At 29.5% G+C, this 18,204-nt stretch overlaps 1 protein-coding gene across 2 annotated transcripts; it reads right to left on the reverse strand.

The window, feature by feature from the left end:
- Positions 1-7,608: 7,608 nt before the first annotated feature.
- LOC100203928 (calmodulin) lies at positions 7,609-18,200 on the reverse strand. Of its 2 annotated transcripts, none has more exons than XM_065807196.1 (5): positions 18,078-18,200; positions 8,612-8,878; positions 8,276-8,542; positions 8,009-8,165; positions 7,609-7,915 (listed from the first exon to the last, which is right to left on the reverse strand). In XM_065807196.1, the coding sequence occupies exons 2-5, from the start codon at positions 8,729-8,731 to the stop codon at positions 7,881-7,883; spliced, it is 579 nt and encodes a 192-aa protein (XP_065663268.1). In that variant the 5' UTR covers positions 8,732-8,878; positions 18,078-18,200; the 3' UTR covers positions 7,609-7,880. The 2 variants fall into 2 exon arrangements, with proteins under 2 accessions (XP_065663268.1, XP_065663267.1); XM_065807195.1 differs by lacking the exon at positions 18,078-18,200 and adding an exon at positions 8,990-9,145.
- Between the last annotated feature and the right edge of the window lie 4 nt (positions 18,201-18,204).

The following is an 18,204-nucleotide window of genomic DNA, read 5'->3' on the forward strand; positions in this document are numbered from 1 at the left end:
AGTTTTATCACCAGGTTTAACACGAAAATGTGCAAACACTTGACTTTGAAGAAAACTGTACAAGAGTCAAAAAGACTCAAATCTTTACAAGAGATTATATTTCTTTGTAATATATCTTTAAAGAGATTAATTTTGTTTTATCATTTAACTGCATGATGTTTTTAACTTCATGATTACGTGACATTGTAAACTAACACTTTTAACTACTTACATTAAGCGACATTTTACATATTAGGAACAAACTTTATATATTTTAGGGTGTACGTGTTAAAAGACGTCCAAAAATGTTTTTTCTATAAATAAAAAAAAAATACTTATAAATTAAATTTTGAAAACTAAACTAAATACCCAGCCAGCACAACTCAGAAAAAATTTACCTTGGTTTAAGACCTTTTAAAACAAAAAGAATAACACGTGTTATAGAATGGTTTTTATTTTGTGTAATTAACTTTTACTACTTACGAAAAATACCAGTTAAAATGTTAATGGTTTCACCGTTACGAAAACGTAGTGTTATATTATAATAAATTTCCGTAAGGAATGTGAAGCCACTGAAAACAGCACGCGATTTAAATTTGACTTTAAAACAGGGATGCGAAGTTCTATTGATTTTTAGGGACTCCGGGACTTTGGATTCCGAAATTTTTTTTTGTCTTGACCGGAGTTTTTACGGATGAAAAAGTCCCTAAAATGCTAGAATAGACCAGTATTGATAAACGACGTAAATCTTCTCGCCTCCACTTTTCTTCCTCAGCAGACGGCGGCTGCCTCCGAATTAATTTCTAGCGGCAAAATGTTTTTTATTCCGCTTCCAGTGGCTTCCGCCTTTCAATTGGCGGCCGCAGCCAGAGTTCTTTTTTGAAGGCAAAATCTTTTGGAGGGCAACGCCAATAGGTAGGAGTAATCCAATTATGGCCAACTCCAGAAGAAATTTCAGAAGCAAAACTATTTGGAGGCAAATATTTCTGCAACACTTTTGCAAGGAGGCGGACGCTTTTGGCTTCTGCCTCCCTATTGGCGTCGGCCTCCAAAACATTTTGCCTCCTAAAAAGAACTCTGGCTGCGGCTGCCAATAGAAAGGTGGAAGCCAATGGAGGCGGAAGAAAGAACATTTTACCGCAAAAAATTGATTGGGAAGCCGCCGTCAACAGCTTCCGTCTTCCTAAAAAGTCGGCCTTTCGGCAGAAAGTTACTTTGCCACCGGGCGGCATTATCAACTCTGGAATAGACTATTTAAAGTTTCTATTATACTGTAAAAAATTAATATTTATTATTGGTTTCATTGCTTTGCTGAAAAAATAACTATTCGGTTCGGTTTAATGTATTTACTAATACTACTAATATAATTTAAATTAACGGATTTGTTAACCTTTTTACTTATATACTTTGACTAGAGGATTTGCATTCAATGTTAAAAAGCTTTTTTTATTTTATTAATTCAGTTTAATAATTAAATCATTTAAAATTATTCTAAAACTTAAAATAACTTGAACATGTTATTTCTGTCAATATTATATATTATATATAGCATCAAATACATATATAAAAAACTATATATATAAATAAAAATATGTATAATATAGCATTTAAACAAAGAACTCATTCATACGCAAAAAAAAGCATTTTATCAACTAAATCAGATGTAAAGCGAATACGATGGTCCGGAATCATGTGCTTCAACGCCGAAAACAGCCGTTTCACGCTTACTTAAGAGATATGCAAAGACAAAGCAACTCTGCAGGCATTCCTCATAATATCTGGGAAACGGTCTGTCGCATTGAATAGGTTAACTTTTAAAAAATCATCTAGGTTGGACGAGTTATTCTTAAAAATTGACCTAATTTCTGGAATTACTTTTAAAGGAGCTCAAAATTCTGTTTCAATTGTACAAAGTTGGTTCTGCACATCTTTTTCTGAAAAATTCCCTTCTATCTCCTTTTGGCACAGTAAAAACAAATTAGGTCTCCGTTTTTTTACTGGCAAGACATGCGCTTCATTTTCAGAATCTGAATCAAACACATAAACAGCAGAATAATTGATTGATATTACTCTTCTCTTTTTTTCAAATTGGACACTATTATTTTTATTTTCCAGTTGAATTAGTTTGTGCTTTATCTTTATCTAAAGGCTGTCAGCTGCAGTCATCTAAAGAAATTTGTAATTTTGAATATGTTCAATATTTATATTCATTTCTATAAGATACATTTATATAATATATACTTATATAAATAAAGAGGTGATAATATTATAACTATAATAAATTATAATAATAAAAAAACATTGTCTTCGCTTGTCAGCATGCAATAATATATGCCAATATCTACGTAAACCGCTGCAAGAAAAAATGAATTTTCTTGTAGGGCAATTTCCCAATTCATCATTCTCTTCTGAATATCTTTTGCTAACTCATGGTCTTTGCCATAAAGTTTACACCTTTTTGAGTTTCAGTCAAAGAGAAACTCGCCTGCAGTGATATTCTCCAGCTGGAGGCGAAAAGTGAGATCGCGAGCCATCTCTAAAACATCTCGTAGTTCTTCCCAGAAGCCCCAATAATATGGCTGAACATTAAGTTTTTTAGGAGCTTTTTTTAGTAAGTTCAGCTTTTCCATAATTGGTTGAATCTGAAAAAATAAAATATTATATGAAAAGTATGTCTTTCTATTTTTTAATTATATTAAAAAAAACATCGCAGAAGGGGATATTTCTATAATAAAGAATGGTGTGAAAATAAATGATTACTTCACAAGTAAGTGGAGTGAAAATAACTTTCTTTTGCAATTTTTCTCCCTGATTTCTAAATTATTTATAAAAAACACTAAAAAATTGAGACTAAGATGAGTAAAATTGGTCAAGAATTAACCCCCTGTACCAATTTTTGGCCAAACTAGTTAAATTTTTAGTACTTTCCATATTTTAAATTTTTTATTCAAAATATTAAAAATTCAAATATTGTAGTATTCTTCCTATCGACATCGTTTATTATAGGTAAATTTATTACATAATATTAAAATATTACTAAATAGTGTTATAATGTGCCTTGGTTTTAAATATTAGCATACTTTTTTCTTGATTGCACGCGGACACGTAACATACTATCTCTTTTTATTTTGCCGCAAACCGAGGAAGAAACAGCTGTCACCATCTTTTTACAACGTTCTACAGCTTGCATGTGGCACGGTAACTTTTCAAAAAGATTACTTAATTGAATAAGATTCTTATTTGCTTCTTTCAGCTCCTCATCAATGAGCTGCATTATTAGTGGCGGCTCTGCCTGTGTATCACTCCAATTAATCAACTCTCATGTATTCTTTGACATAAAATTGAGAGTCAAAACTTTGAATTGCCTCACACTACTTTGATTTGAATGCGCCTTACATATAAGATTCGGATTTTTTGCTGCTCACCTGATATCGTTGTCAAAAGAATATTTTCTTGGTGACCAAAGAATGCATATGTTGGAATGACACCGTGATTAAAAGATACTGTGATTTGAATATTGTGCTGCATAGATACTAGCTACCATGAAAAATAGAAGACTCTATCTTGATGATGAACCACTTATGAGCATAAACGCGCATAATGTATGTTGTTATAGTTACTAAATTTGACGAAGGATTGGTTGTAGAAATATACAATCTGAGGATCCTGTTGGCAGTGGTGAGCCATCCAGAATGAGCCAGATTCCAGGGCTGCGCTTTTTAAACTGACAAGGACCACTTAGTACAGCTTAGCAAAAGTCAAAAGCAAATGGTAAAGTTGATCTGTACTGAGCACTTTTCTGTCCACCTCTAGCATTTCTACATTATGGTTTATAAGTTGAAAACTAACAACCTTGAAAATCTCACAAGTTTCAAGGGACTTTCCAATAGAACCTGATTACGATCCAGAACCAGATGTTGGTCCATCCAATTCTGCAAACAAATGATGTAGTGGAAGCTCATTTGCATGTAACAAACAAATTACCCATTGTAGAGGCTGTTGAAGTTCTAACTCAACCAATCTAATCACACCACCCTTGTTTCCAGTGTTTACATTAGTTCCATTGCAGCCAAATACTTATAAATCATCCAAAATAATATTGTGCTCTTCAGAATACTTTGGAATTAGATATTTTATTACTTTTGGCTGTTCCGCTAGGAGAAGTGAAGTGCCCCAAAAACCCCTCCAGGTTCCTGAATTAAGGATATGTGCTCCTCCATTACAATGGCTTTCTTATAGTAAAAAAGTTTAAGTGTCCTTTTTACATTAAAATACAACGCATTTACTTTGATTTCATTAACTTTCAAGTTATCCCTGGCTTTCATGCACTCATGTCTTATCTTATTCCGGTCAATAACATACTTTTTGTCATCATGTGAAATAATGCCAAAATCTTCAAGTACAGCTGATGCCAAAGCTGCAGCAAAACTGTCTAAGAGTCCAAGGTGGTCGCAAACTAATGAAAGAGAAGGGAGAGGATATTGCATTTGTTTTGAAGATGATAATGATGATGGGGTGTGTCCATCAATAGCAGGCCGTTTTAAAGAAATTTTTTTTTTACTGAGTGTGGCAGAAATGATAGAATCTAATGGCACTGCATCATTAAGATTTGAACTCAGTTTGCTTTGGGTAACCTACAGTTTTGCTGTGTCTTTGCCAACTGATCCAATACCCATTTTACGTTCAACCTTTTAATCTTCCAGAAAAGCTCCATTGCTGGTACCATATTATCTTTGATACATCAGCATTATTTTAGATCTTTGCATTGGCTAACAGATATATTAGAGTGTTTGGCTAGTTTATCCTTATAGAGCTGAAAGTTAGTTTTTTTACTTTTTCTGTCAGCAAATGGAATTTTTTGCAGCTTTTTTCTCTGCTCAAAAAAGTTACCAACTCAAAAAATCAGTAGAGAATGAATTTTTTGAATCATTATGCAGAACCAACATTGAATTAATTTGGGTATTTAAATAAAAAAGAGCAAAAAAAAATCTCTTTTTATATGTACTAAGTAAATTAAATAGTTTAAGTAGTAACTTATTAACTAACCTTGATGAGCTTTTCAATTATGTTAAACTGGTTCGACAAACGGGTAGCCGGTTCTAAAATAGGAATTAAGAAATAGGGATTGATCTCAAATTCTCTTGCACTACTAATTAAATTTTTCATCGTGGGCTTTTTTAAGGCATTATTGCCAGCTGGACATCTTTAAAGATGAATTATGTTCATACTTCTAGCAACTTCATCAGCCATAACAGTTGCCGTCTTGTCCTTTGTAGAGGGGCCATCCTCGTCTGACTCATTTAATGCAAATTAAAAATCGATTTTCTTTTTGTTGATATCCTCCATTGCGTTGCTGCTGAAGTCACTCACCAACTTTATGTTTACCTAGCATATGTTGCATTTTGAAAAATATTTTATGAATATTCAAATCAAATTATACTTTTAATTTGAATAAAAAAAGATAGAATTACTTCAATTTTAAGTTTTAAAAAGATTTTTTTTTAATTATAAACTCACAGTTGCAATAAATAGACAAACAATTTTGATAAAACATGTTTGTTTTAATTAAGATTAATTGCAACAAAGAAATTTTGAAAACGTTTTATAAAATTAAACCAAATAGCGAAGTACAAAGAAAAAGTTAAAAATGAAAAGTCTCGGAAAATTAATACCATAAATATAAGTTTTTTAATGAATCTTAACTTGGAATGAAAGTCCTTCATCTAAAACTAATTTATTTAACACTTTTAAAAACTCGTCCTTTGTTAAATTCAAATTAACTTGCTGAGGTGGAAAACCCTTTAATATGCTGCGAATTACTTTGATTGCCTGTAAATTTCTTCTTTTTCTTGTCCTCTTCTTTCTTTTTCTCTAGTTTTTCTTTTTCTAGATTTTTCAAAAGATCAGCGTGTTTTTTCGATAAGTGTTGAATAAGGTTGCTCAAACAGCTTTTTTGGACATAATTTCTTCACTTTTTTGGACACCATTTCTACATAAAATAATTTATATGCCCCAGGGCTTGCCGTACGCAGCGCAATTCAGTAAGTTCGAGCTTTCACTGGTTTAAATTTATCAAACTGTTGGCTAAAAAATTTTAAATTAATATATAAAATTTAAAAAATCCCGGAGTCCCAAAAATTATACGGACAGGCGGGACTCCGGGTAAAAACACGGACGCGGACTTTGCATCCCTGCTAGATGTTTGTGTTTCGGACACTTTAAAATGGGAATACCTAATTGAAAAAATGGTAAGTGAAAGAGGTTCAAAAATTGAGAATGTTAAAACATGCAATTATATATACAAATGAAATATCAACGAAAACTGTTATATACGTCACTCATTCGGTCGCACTTGGAATATGTTTTCCCAAATAGGGAACCCACGTTTCATGAATTTATAAAATTGATCAAAAAAGCTTAACAAAAAACCACAGAAATTGGCTGCAAAAAAAAAAGCCAGTTACGAGCAAACTTATATTCCAACATGATACTTTCAAATGAAATTGTTTACCAGAAGTATTGGCCAGGCTTACCAGAGGGCACGAAAACAACTAAAAGGTTGAGAAGCCAGTTTGTTCAAAACGTTTTGCCGAGACATCATTTCTTCACGATCTGTTTAATTAAAAAGTGGAATCGTAAGGCCAGTTATGTTGTTAATACCATTTCAGTGATTGATTTTAAAAATAAACTTCAAAAATCGCACAGCTTCAATTAGAAAATTATTCAACAACGACATTTAATAAATATTTTCTTATCTTAACTAGCATAACGCTATTTATTGTCCCCTTAGACAGTGTAGGTTCTTTCTTTTTAGCTTTGGAATGAAAATTGGGGTGTTTGCTTTGTATAACATTTAGTTTAAAATTATGAGACAATTAAATTCAATGAATTGATTGGCCAAACAGAGTTAATAACTTTTAGCACAAAAATAAAAGAACTTCAGTATTCTATGTCTTTAAAATTTAATCTCTTGATCAGTAGGATTTAGGTATATATCAAGATTTTCCAATTTATGCTATACAAAGGGTTTAACCGCATTAGAAAAGATTATAGTTTAGTTTTCTTTTGGACAAAACCCGACCGAAGTATTTTGTGCCCAAAGGAGTTTGGCCGGGAAACTCAAAGGTTTTCAATTTTATCTAGAGTTTGTTATGTTTTTTAAATAAATAAATCTAATAGAAACTAGAGAAGATATTGAAAATTTTTTGATTTAGTTTTAGAAAAAAGTTTTTTTTTAATAAGTCTTGTATCTTGGATAGGGTGTTTTGATTTTTTTTTTTAATTCAAAAGCTAGTAATAGTAGTAATTTTTAAATCAAAAACTTAGTAGTAATTATAAAAAATAGACTAATGTCATGGAGATTAGAAACGGGGAGAAGAACTTTAAAGTTGTTTCAAAAAAAAATTAAAACTTATGTCTTGCTGGGAGGGTCAGCGTTGTTTCGAACGGAAAAATGGCTAAAATATGACTGATTAACGGGGAAAACTGGGGGAAAAAAAAAAAAAGGGGTAAAATTTTCGATTAACTCAATAAATATTATGTTTACTTTTAAGAAAATTTCATATTTTTTTAAAATTCAACTTAATATTTATTGGGTATATCATAGTTTCATATACATTATAAAGTTAATACAATATAAATAATTTATATTACTTCAAAAAGCAAGTATAAAAAAATCATACAATTTAAACACATAATAATATTAATTACAATACAGTTGCTTTTAACTATGATAAACATAATCTAGATATAAAATAAATTATTATTCATTCTAAAGATAATGAAGTCAATTGAAGAAGATCACTGTTGTACGTGTGCTTGGTACTATTGTAAGTCAAAGATGTTTGTCAATGTTTTCATGCCAGAAAATGCCGTTAAATAAGTCGACCACTTTCTACACGTCAGTTATTGAAAAAGTTCATCATCTTCACAAATTCTAAAAATAGTTTTATTACTTAGGAAAAATATTTTTTCAATGAAATTTTAATTATTTTATTATATTAAGGAAAGGCTGTACAAGTATATAAACCTGCATAGTCCACTTTGCCATCACCATTGGCATCAGCTTCTTTCATCATTTCTTCAAGTTCTTCGCTTGTTAAATTTTCGCCAAATTTTGACATAATTGTTTGCAGTTCTTCTGAGCTAATTGATCCGTCGCCATCTTTATCAAAATAGTCAAAAGCCTGCAAAAAAATTAATTTCTTTACTTATGAACTAGGAAAAATAGATGGTTTCTGAGATAATTGATTTCTTGAAAAAATATTTAAAAAACTGCATCTAAAAATAGTTCCACCTCTTTTAGTTCAGCTGTGAGATCATCTGCGCTTTTTTTTCTAGTCATAAGAATTATAAACTCTTCAAAGTCAATTCCGGAACTTTCTTTTGTTTGAACATCTCGCATCATTTTTTTTATCTCTTCCTCTGTTGCATGGTGACCAAGAGATTCCATAACAACACTCATTTCATGAATTGAGATTGTCCCATCGCCATTTGTGTCAAACATACCAAAAGAATCTTTTAGTTCTTGAATATTTGCTTCAGATAAATTTTTATAACAACTCTAAAATTTATTTAAAAAATTAAATAATCAAGTCAACAATCAAGTCAAATATAAACTGCGCAAGCTTACCGCTCTGTGACTTTTGTTTTGTTTTCTTATATGAGCTATTTCAATAACTTCGCATACTTTGTTCAAAAAATCTTCAAAATTAATTTTATCGTTGCATTCTTTAACAACGGTTTGCATCATGTCTTCAATATCAATGTCTAAAGGTTTTGGTTGCAAACAACGTAATGTTATACCTAGTTGTTTTGAAGAAATGAAGCCAGATTGTTTGATATCAAAATATTCAAAAACATCCCTTAGTTGTCCAATGTCTTCTTCAACGAGGTTGCTCTAAAAATTAATCCATTATTTATTTTCAAGAGCTTTGAAAAAAGTTGAATAAACTGAATTATTGTTATTCAGAAAGTATTGTATATATAGTTTTCTCAAATTAAATCTCACCATTGTTGGAATAAATATTTTTTTATTCAAAAGTAAAAATATGAAGAAAATACTTTTCTTAAGTTAGTGTCTGAACGATGAAACGTAAACACTATTACGAGTTTAAATAAGATATTTGACACATTTTTTTTAAAAATGAGATCAGAGTTTAATTGTTAGATCAAAAAATTTGCATTTAATTACAATAACCTTTAATTATAAATGGATTAACGAGAGCCGACAAACAAATCACAAATGGTACGTCGGTGTTTTAAAAGACGAATGTCTAACAGAGCATTAAGAATTAGAAAATAAGTAAAACCATATTTCTATAAAAAGACAAATACACCATAAATAAGAAAGGGTTATGAAGAATTAATACCCGTAAATAAAACCAACGAAAAACAACAAAAACCAGACATAAATTGGTTTATTGTTTATAAGATTCGATCCAATTTAAAATAAAATAGTTCAAGTCCAATTTTGATATAAAGAGATCTAAGTCCAAAACAAGACAAAAAATCCTCTTTTTTATTTATTAGTTGTCTTGAAAATAAAGTCGGAAAAATATTACTATAACTTTGAAACTCAATAAGTAACATTAGCAAGCAAACAATACATAAATTACCGTATATTGCTTACAAAAAATCAATGTAATTTATCAAGATCTTTATATAACCTTAAGATTTCTATTGTGATTTAATGAATAAATTTTTTTTTATATTAATATATCATGAGAATAAAAAAAAAGTCAAAAGATAAGCCTCTTTCTTGGGTTAAGAAGATCTGTACTACTTAAATCGCAAATCATACTGCATGAGAGTTATGACGTTTTATTAAAAAATATTATTGTACTGAAATTTTGAAAATAAAATTGAGTTGAAAAAAGAAGAAATTACATAATACAAAATAAAATTATAAAATTACAAAATTTAAGCTACATTCTTGAGATTTTAAAACATTATATTTTGTTTGAAAATTATGATTTTTGATTGAAACACTATTAAACCTCGGAGCGTTCTTATTCATCATGAAAGCCGTACCCAAAATAACTGATTTAAAATTTTCAAATTTGCGAATGTTTCCAGATACCCCACTGTTAATGAATTATTCTTGCCTAAACTGTCCAAGTAAATTTTGGAAATTTAATAGCCAAACGATAAAGGCGGTATAATTTTTCACTTACTAATGATTGCGGAATAGTTGCTAGTAATAAATGTAATTGACGGTTTATGAGAACTTTGCAAATAAATGACTGCAATAATTTTTTAGAACATATTTTAGAACCTCAATATTATTAAGCAAAACTTGTTGAAACTTTAGACATTTAGGACCTTTTATAGGGCTTTGTAGGGCATTTAGGACATTTGTTGACTTTTAGACATGTAGGAGACCAAAGAGCAAATGCAATGAATGATTAAACTAGACTCAGTGTATTTATGATCTCTGCTTAGTTTTCAACAGCAGCGTGTGCTACCAAGTTCTATAAATAATCGGGTTATGTTTGTGGTTAAAAATATTTTAGAAAAAACGCAAGAAAAACAAATCCTAGATAAAGTAACGTTCGCAAAATTATCAAAAAATCATCACCCTTGTTGTTTTTGTTACTCGCAAATCAATCTTGATGTTTTTGATTTTAGATTAGTTATATACTAGATCTCAAATTCATTACATGCCTGAAATTTTTGAAGTTTCACAAAATGACATTTAAATGCGTTTGAACTTTTGAAAATGACCGTAAGCATTTAAAAATTTTTTAAATTATTTTTATGCTTTTGTTTATGTGTATTCTATTTATGTTTTATTATTTTTTTAAGTGTTTTTTAAACTTTTTTCAAGTGAAGAAGTTTAAAAAACGCTCCAGAGTCAGATTTCCAGACGAGGCCCGAGCCCTTGAGCGTCTTGCGCCTATCTAGTCAATAATATTGATAGCAAACTCAACAATGTTTGCAAAGTTTTATAAAAATTTTAATTAATTAGTGTTACTATTTACAATAATTAGTCAATCAGTCAGATTAAAAATAAAAATACATTCAGAATGAGTAAAATTTTTATAACAAATGACAATTTAATATACGAAAGCAAGTAAGAATGCTAATATATATATTAATATAAATTATTAATAATATTATTATGAAACTAATAATTACAATAAATATAATAATAATAATAAAAATAATAAGCAGAGCCGTAACCGCCGGGGGAGCCAGGGGGACGTAAGCCCCGATAATTTTTTAAAAAAAATGTTTTTTTAGGCCATGCCTTAAAAAAAAAATTTTTTTCAATCGAAGAAACCCTAGCCCCCCTCCCCCTCTCCCAATATCGAAATTATGGTTACGGCTCTGATAAGTATATTATAATATTAGTATATAATAATTATAGTAATATATATAAAATAATAAATATAAAATATATATAAAGTATAATATAATATATAAATATAAAATATATACAAAATAACTATAATAAAACATATAAAATAACAATAATATATAATAGTAGTAATAACAAAAAATATTATTATATTATTAATAATATATATAGAATAATAAATATAAAATATATATATAAAGTATCCCAGCAAACTCGCCATGCTTGGCCTATGAATGGCTCACCATCGGCATCATTACATCGGCATCATTACATCGGCCGACAAGCATGGCTCAATCCAAGTCTTGCTCACCGTTTAAGGCATGGTCTATGCTTGGCAGCCGTTTTCGAACGGCGTTTAGCCGATGCTTTACCATTGGCTTTTTTAATGCTACTTTTGCTTCATTCTGTTTGTTTTTAACATTTATTGTTATTTTTAACATTTATTGTTATTTTTAACATTTATTGTTATTTTTAACATTTATTGTTATTTTTAACATTTATTGTTATTTTTAACATTTATTGTTATTTTTAACATTTATTGTTATTTTTAACATTTAATTTTAAAGTTCTTTATGAAAATAACATATGCGCAAACTCATTTTTTTTTTTTTTCAGTTACAAGCATCAAAATTTCACAGTTGGCCGATCGTAAAACAAACATGGCCAAATATTGGAATATGAACGGCATCACCGGCGCAGTAGTACCGGTCATCAGCAAATGAACCCCATCCATGGACCAAGAATGGAGAGTTTGCTGGGATAATATAATATATAAATATAAAAAATATATAAAATAAATATAATAATATATATAAAATAGTAATAATGTAGATAATAATATATAATAATAGTAACAATAATAAATATAATAATAATACTAAAAATGATAATATAATTAATAATATTAATAAAAAATTAATAATATTAATATAAAAACCAAATAAGTAATTAATAACAAAAAGAACAAAAGTAAACACGTAGTTTGTTTAACTTCACTAATCGAATTTAGACTTAAAGCGAATATTTGTTAAACTTCAGCAGCAGCGTAGCAACCTAGGGGCTACGCAGGGCAGTGCCCCGGGACCCTCAAGCTTATGGGGCCCTCAAATCCTTACGAGAAATCTTGATGGAACTGAACTTTTGGAATTTTTTCCTATTTTCAAAATAAATATGACAGGTTGCAACTTGCAACCCCACTTTAATCATGACAACTCAGTTGAGAGAAATTCAAAAGTTATGCCTAGGGAATTCTCCAAAAATTCTTTCTGTAGGTTAGCAGTGTTGTCAATTTCACGGATAGTGATATGTGCGTCATTCCCCAACGATACTTGTAGCGTATCAGTGTGTCTCTTTCCTTTTATTTTACTTTTAACGTCTTCAGTGAACAGTGAGTACCTACCAACTCGAGCACAATCTAAATTAGATTGTCCTCGAGTAGGTAGTTAGTAGTAGGTATTTGTTTAAGTATTATATATTATATTATATTTAATGCTAGGCAAGTTAACGCGTTATTAACCCGTTCATGCATTAATAAATTAAAGTCGACAATTATTTTATCGCGCGTTAACGCACTTTTAATTTGTTGTTATTATTATTTTGAAAGTCCGTTGTTCATTGCTTCTGAATACACACACAAAACCCTGGGTGACCCAGGCTGGGTTACAGCAGGGGGTAAGACGTTAATCAGTAAGCTACTAGCTGCTTGGGGTGGGCCTCATCACGAGTTTTAATCAATGAAAGCATTTGTTGTGAGCCTTTGAGAGCTGCCGCGCGTCAATTCTAAAACAAATTTGTTTAAAATATTTAAAATTATTTTAGTTTATGTGATTATTAAATTGTCAAAAGATATGCTATTTCATATATTTATGTCCAGTTTATTTATAAAAATTTCATTTATATAAATAAAAAAGTTATTAACTATGGACAAAATAAGCTTTCTAAATAAATATGTGCATAATTATACTTAACATAATCGGAAAAGTTATTATAGTTGTATATTTCTTCTACTGTTGAAAGCGAAAACATTCATAAAATTTTTAGAACGTTTTTGAATGTTTTTGACTGAATAAGAATAAACATAAAAACATTCATATTTAGTCAAAAACATTCAAAAACGTTCTAAACTTGCACGTAGTTATTTTTTTAGCGAATAATTTTAGTAAATTGTTTGCAACTTTTTTAAAAAAACCGTGTAAAGACATAAATTTTTTTATTTGTTTGCTTGATTCAAGTGTAACTTAGTTTTTTTTAATGTAGATTAATTTGAAACAGAAAATATCTTGTGTGAACAGAAAAAATGGAAAAAGGTACAGAACTCTTAAATGGGCATTTTTGTTTTAAACTATTTCCAAACGGTGGAGTTGATAGAAATAAAGCTATTTGCAAAGCTGAATTTTCTTCTCATCAGCTTTAAGTTTGAAGTATCACTTAAAAGCAGCACACACTCTTGATGCTAGCAAACCACCAAATCGTGCGATTAGTCGCGATTAAAAATTTTAATCGTTGCCCAGCACTAATTATATTATATATTGTATAAACAATACAATATTAGATTATCTAATATTGTATTGTTTAAATAAATTAGAAAACTAAAATTATGGATAAAAAGAAGAAATGGGTTTTCTCCAGTAACATTTCAATCCTACTTTAATGAAATCTCCCATAAATATCCAACCAAATTTTCAGTGAATAACTTTGTGGTTCCCATAAACCTTCTTAAATTAAGTTCGTACCAAATTCAATATCGGGGACCTTTAGTTTGGAAAAAATTTCTTCCAATCTTTAGTAAAAAGCAAAACTTCGTTTTAAAATGCACTTTGCAAAGTTTTAAGGATGATTCAAAACGGTATTTACTGAACATGGAATTCGATATATTAGATTTCAAATACCTTTTTTGAAAACAATTTAAAGGTTTGGACTGAATCGCTTGAAAATAAATTAAATCTTTATCACTTTCTTTAGCTTTTATTAAAATGGTTTCTAACCATTAGTAAAAAAGATAACGAAAATAAAATTGTCTTTTTCGTTCATATTTTTGATGATATTAAATAATCAGCCCAAATACTTATGTTTACATATATTGCTTTTTTTTTTCTTTTTTTTTTTTAATTAAACAACGCATTTTTTTTTGTGTTTTTATAACTTTCATGATATTCTGTCGTTTTTACTTTTTTATTTTTAAAATTATTCTGCTGGAAGATTGTTAGCAACAAATTATTTTATTGCTGAAGTATTTGATTTGTTTTTGTTTTTGTATTTATACTGTCTTTTTGTCTTTTATCATTTATTGTGCATGTAAATTTTTGTGTGACGGGGCTCGGTGATAAGACAACCTGTCTTCTTCTTGCTCCGGCCAGGATTTTTCTTTTATTGTTGTTTCTTTTTTGTAATATTTATCAACGGCAAAATAAATAAATAATAAAAAAAAAATAATAAAAAATAAAAGCCTACTGAAGAAGATTCGACAATTATCGCAGTTGGAGATACCTCCGCCGCCGATCATTTGAACGTGAATGATGTTTGCATGACACACATAAAAGCGGAGGGTTTGGAGGAACTACAGACCTCTACATTTTTCGAAAATGTGTACGACAAATCTTCTTATGACTTGGGAAACTTCACGACTAAAATATTATGTGATAACGAAAAACGTCAAATTTCTTGATATGGGGCCTTTACAGCCTTCAGAACCTTTTCCAACAGACATCAACCAGAACAATATGTGTTTTTCCAAATCGTACTACGTTTCGTGTTCTAAATATGGGCCAGTTAATCGTTTTTGGTTGTGTTATTCCAAAATACTAGACGCTGACTATTGTCAACCCTGCTGGCTATTTGCTTCACAAAGAAATAATGTTTGGTGTACAAAAATTCAAGTTTGGAAGCATTTATCAGAAAGAATTAAACATCACAGTTGCTCGAGTGGCCATTCGGAAGCATGTGCTGTGTATAAATTTTGGAAAAAAAACGACCCTGTTCTGCAGTGCACAAAAAAAGCTTAAGTAGCTTATCACTTTTAAAGTATTTGTTTCATATTTTTATTTGATAAAACCTAATCAGTTTACATAGCAGTGGGGCCCCATATTTTAATTTGCCCCAGGACTCTTGGTTACCTAGCTAAGCCACTGAACTTCAGTTATTAAAGTTGACCAAATATTCATAAAATTTTACTACTTACCGAACGAACTTTTTTTAGCGACTTGTAAAACTGAATTTTATAATTCAATTTTCTGAAAAAAAAGTAACTAAATTAAAAAATTCGCTATTTGTTTTATAAGTGTTAAATTCTAATGTTATTTACTTAATCAAAGTTATTTCGTTTTTAGTTATATGACGCCTAAAAATAATTTATTATTAATTATTGCAACTATATTTATTTGCTTATTACTCAGTTGTTAATGATGCTATTTATAACTAATGTTATTTGTATTTATTTATTTTTAGTGTTATTATTAAAATTTATTATTATAAAGTTTGGTGTCACTGATCAGATTAGTGTTTGATTTAAACAATGTGATTCCTTTTTTGGTTTCAAAATGCCTCAGGTCCGATTTGGTGTAGTAGATATAAGATTTGGTATGTTACAGTTGATAAGAATGTCAAAATGTAGTCGCTTTTTTATTGTATCAATCTACGTCCGAAACTCGCAAAATGATTGCTAAATGCAGAGGTAATAACGGGGGAACAATCGCAGACTAGATTCAACCCTTTCTTGATTAACCTTTACTTGGGCGTTGGCTTTTGCGACAAATAACACTCATTCGAGTTTCTTTTATTTTGAGTAAGCTAGCTAGTACAGTGCATAGTTCTGGTTTCATTTGCACTGCTCTCCAGTTAGAAGGAAATAAAAAAATAATAAGAACGTGTTTAGTTACGTTTTTTGAAGATGACCCTTATATTCAGTTAAAACAAAACGTATAAAAAACGTTGTAAAATTAATACGTTTTTAGACGTCTAAAACACGTCTTGTGTTTATTGGGCGCGCTAGCTACCAACTCAGTATTAAATAATTTCAATGTATATTGCATTCTCACAATTAAACTAAAGAGTTAAAAAAAAAAAAAAAAAATTAGAAATGGTAATAATTTATTTCTACGTGCACTTAAGGAGTCGTCCATAAATTACGACACGCTTTAGAGGAAGAGGGGTTAGTGGTTTTGTGACGACTTATACGGAACTTGTTACTTAAGAGTTACAATGGTATGATGAGGAGGGGTGGGGGAGAAGGTCAAAAATTGCGTGACGCAATTTATTGACGAACGCTAAACTATTAGTGCAATGTTGAAGTATTCTTTTTTTTTATTTCTTTTTTTTTACGCCAACCTGTATTTAATAAATCCTAACAAAACCAGAAATAAAAAGTCACTAAAAAAGAGCACAAATTTTGTTTTACTAAATTATCCATGGAAACAAAAACAAAAAGTTTATATCATATCTTTGCAATTTGAAGTCAATCATAATCAAATATTTGAAGAAATTTTTTTTATGGCAATAGTATGAGGAACTTCGTGAAGTAAAAAATAAAAAAAGAATATAAGAGTAAAAAGATTATTCATTATGGATATAATAATCCTAAAAATATTTAGACTAATTATGTAAAAATATAATAATAAAATTTAGAATTACTTCTTGAAGCACCCGTGTCTAACTAACGCAATAGTTAGAGCTTAAGGCAAAACTTTATTTTTTTTGAGAAAAAACTCTTCGCAAAAAACAGTAACGAGGTAAAGTGTATAACGAGGAAAGCAGAAAAGAAATAAAGCAATAAAGGCAGCAGAAATCAATGACTTATGGTTTTAAATTAATGTTGAATAGTAGGAAATTACATGCTATATAGAACAAAATTTTTGGGAATAATTATGCATTTACAAAATTAAAATAGAAAATTGGATAATTATGTACGTGTTTATAATTTTGAAATAAAAAAGTTGAACATAAAAATTATAAAACAACAGAAATACTCAAAATTAGTTAAATGCCTTAAATGGCTAACTTTTGGTACTTCAAAGAGAATAAAGAACTTTAAGGAGAATAAAGAACTTTAAGGAAATAAAAATCAGTTATAAAGTCTGGAAACGATTTATTTTCAGAGATTATATTCGTAATCTGTTTAGACAACACTTTTACAGTTTAGTTGATTTGATTGTCAATTAAAGCTCGTTGAAGTTTGAGATTATTAACTTTAGATTTATATAAATAACCTGACCTAAATAAAAAATTGAGATTTAGCGTTGATAATACTTGGTTCAATCCAAAATGCATTTTAGAAATGATATGTCAGCCACCACCCATAAAAAAAACTATAACGTAAGCGTATAAAACGTCATAAACGCCATTTACGTTTTATTTTTTCTGCGAAATTGTTAATTAAATTTAAAAGATCAAAAATGAAAGACAAAAGCGATAATGCGTCTAAAAGATTATGACGCCCGGTTCTGAGCAAATATAATGTAGCAACAACAGCAAAAATAAAGTTACGACTTTTTCCTGTAGTTTCACCAATTCGAACTAAAGTATCACATTATTTTGTAACTTTAAATATTTTTAAACCTGATATTTATTTAAAAAAAAAAAATCATGTTTATTAATGATATTGACTGTACTCACCTATATTTCTAGACGAAAATGTAACCTGGAGGGAACATATAGGTGTAGTTGAAGATAAAACATCGAAAAATTTAGGTATAATGTACAAAGCTAAGCAGTTATTAAATCGATTTTTTTAAAAAACATTTACCTTTCTTTTATTCAATGCTACTTTAGTTATGCGAACATTGCTTGGTGCAGCACTAACGCGACAAAAAAAAGAAAAAAAAATGCTTAACAAACAAAAACAGGATAATTTCAAACTTAAATCGTTTTTC

Source organism: Hydra vulgaris, chromosome 10 (genome assembly GCF_038396675.1).
Source record: "Hydra vulgaris chromosome 10, alternate assembly HydraT2T_AEP".
NCBI lineage: Eukaryota > Metazoa > Cnidaria > Hydrozoa > Anthoathecata > Hydridae > Hydra > Hydra vulgaris.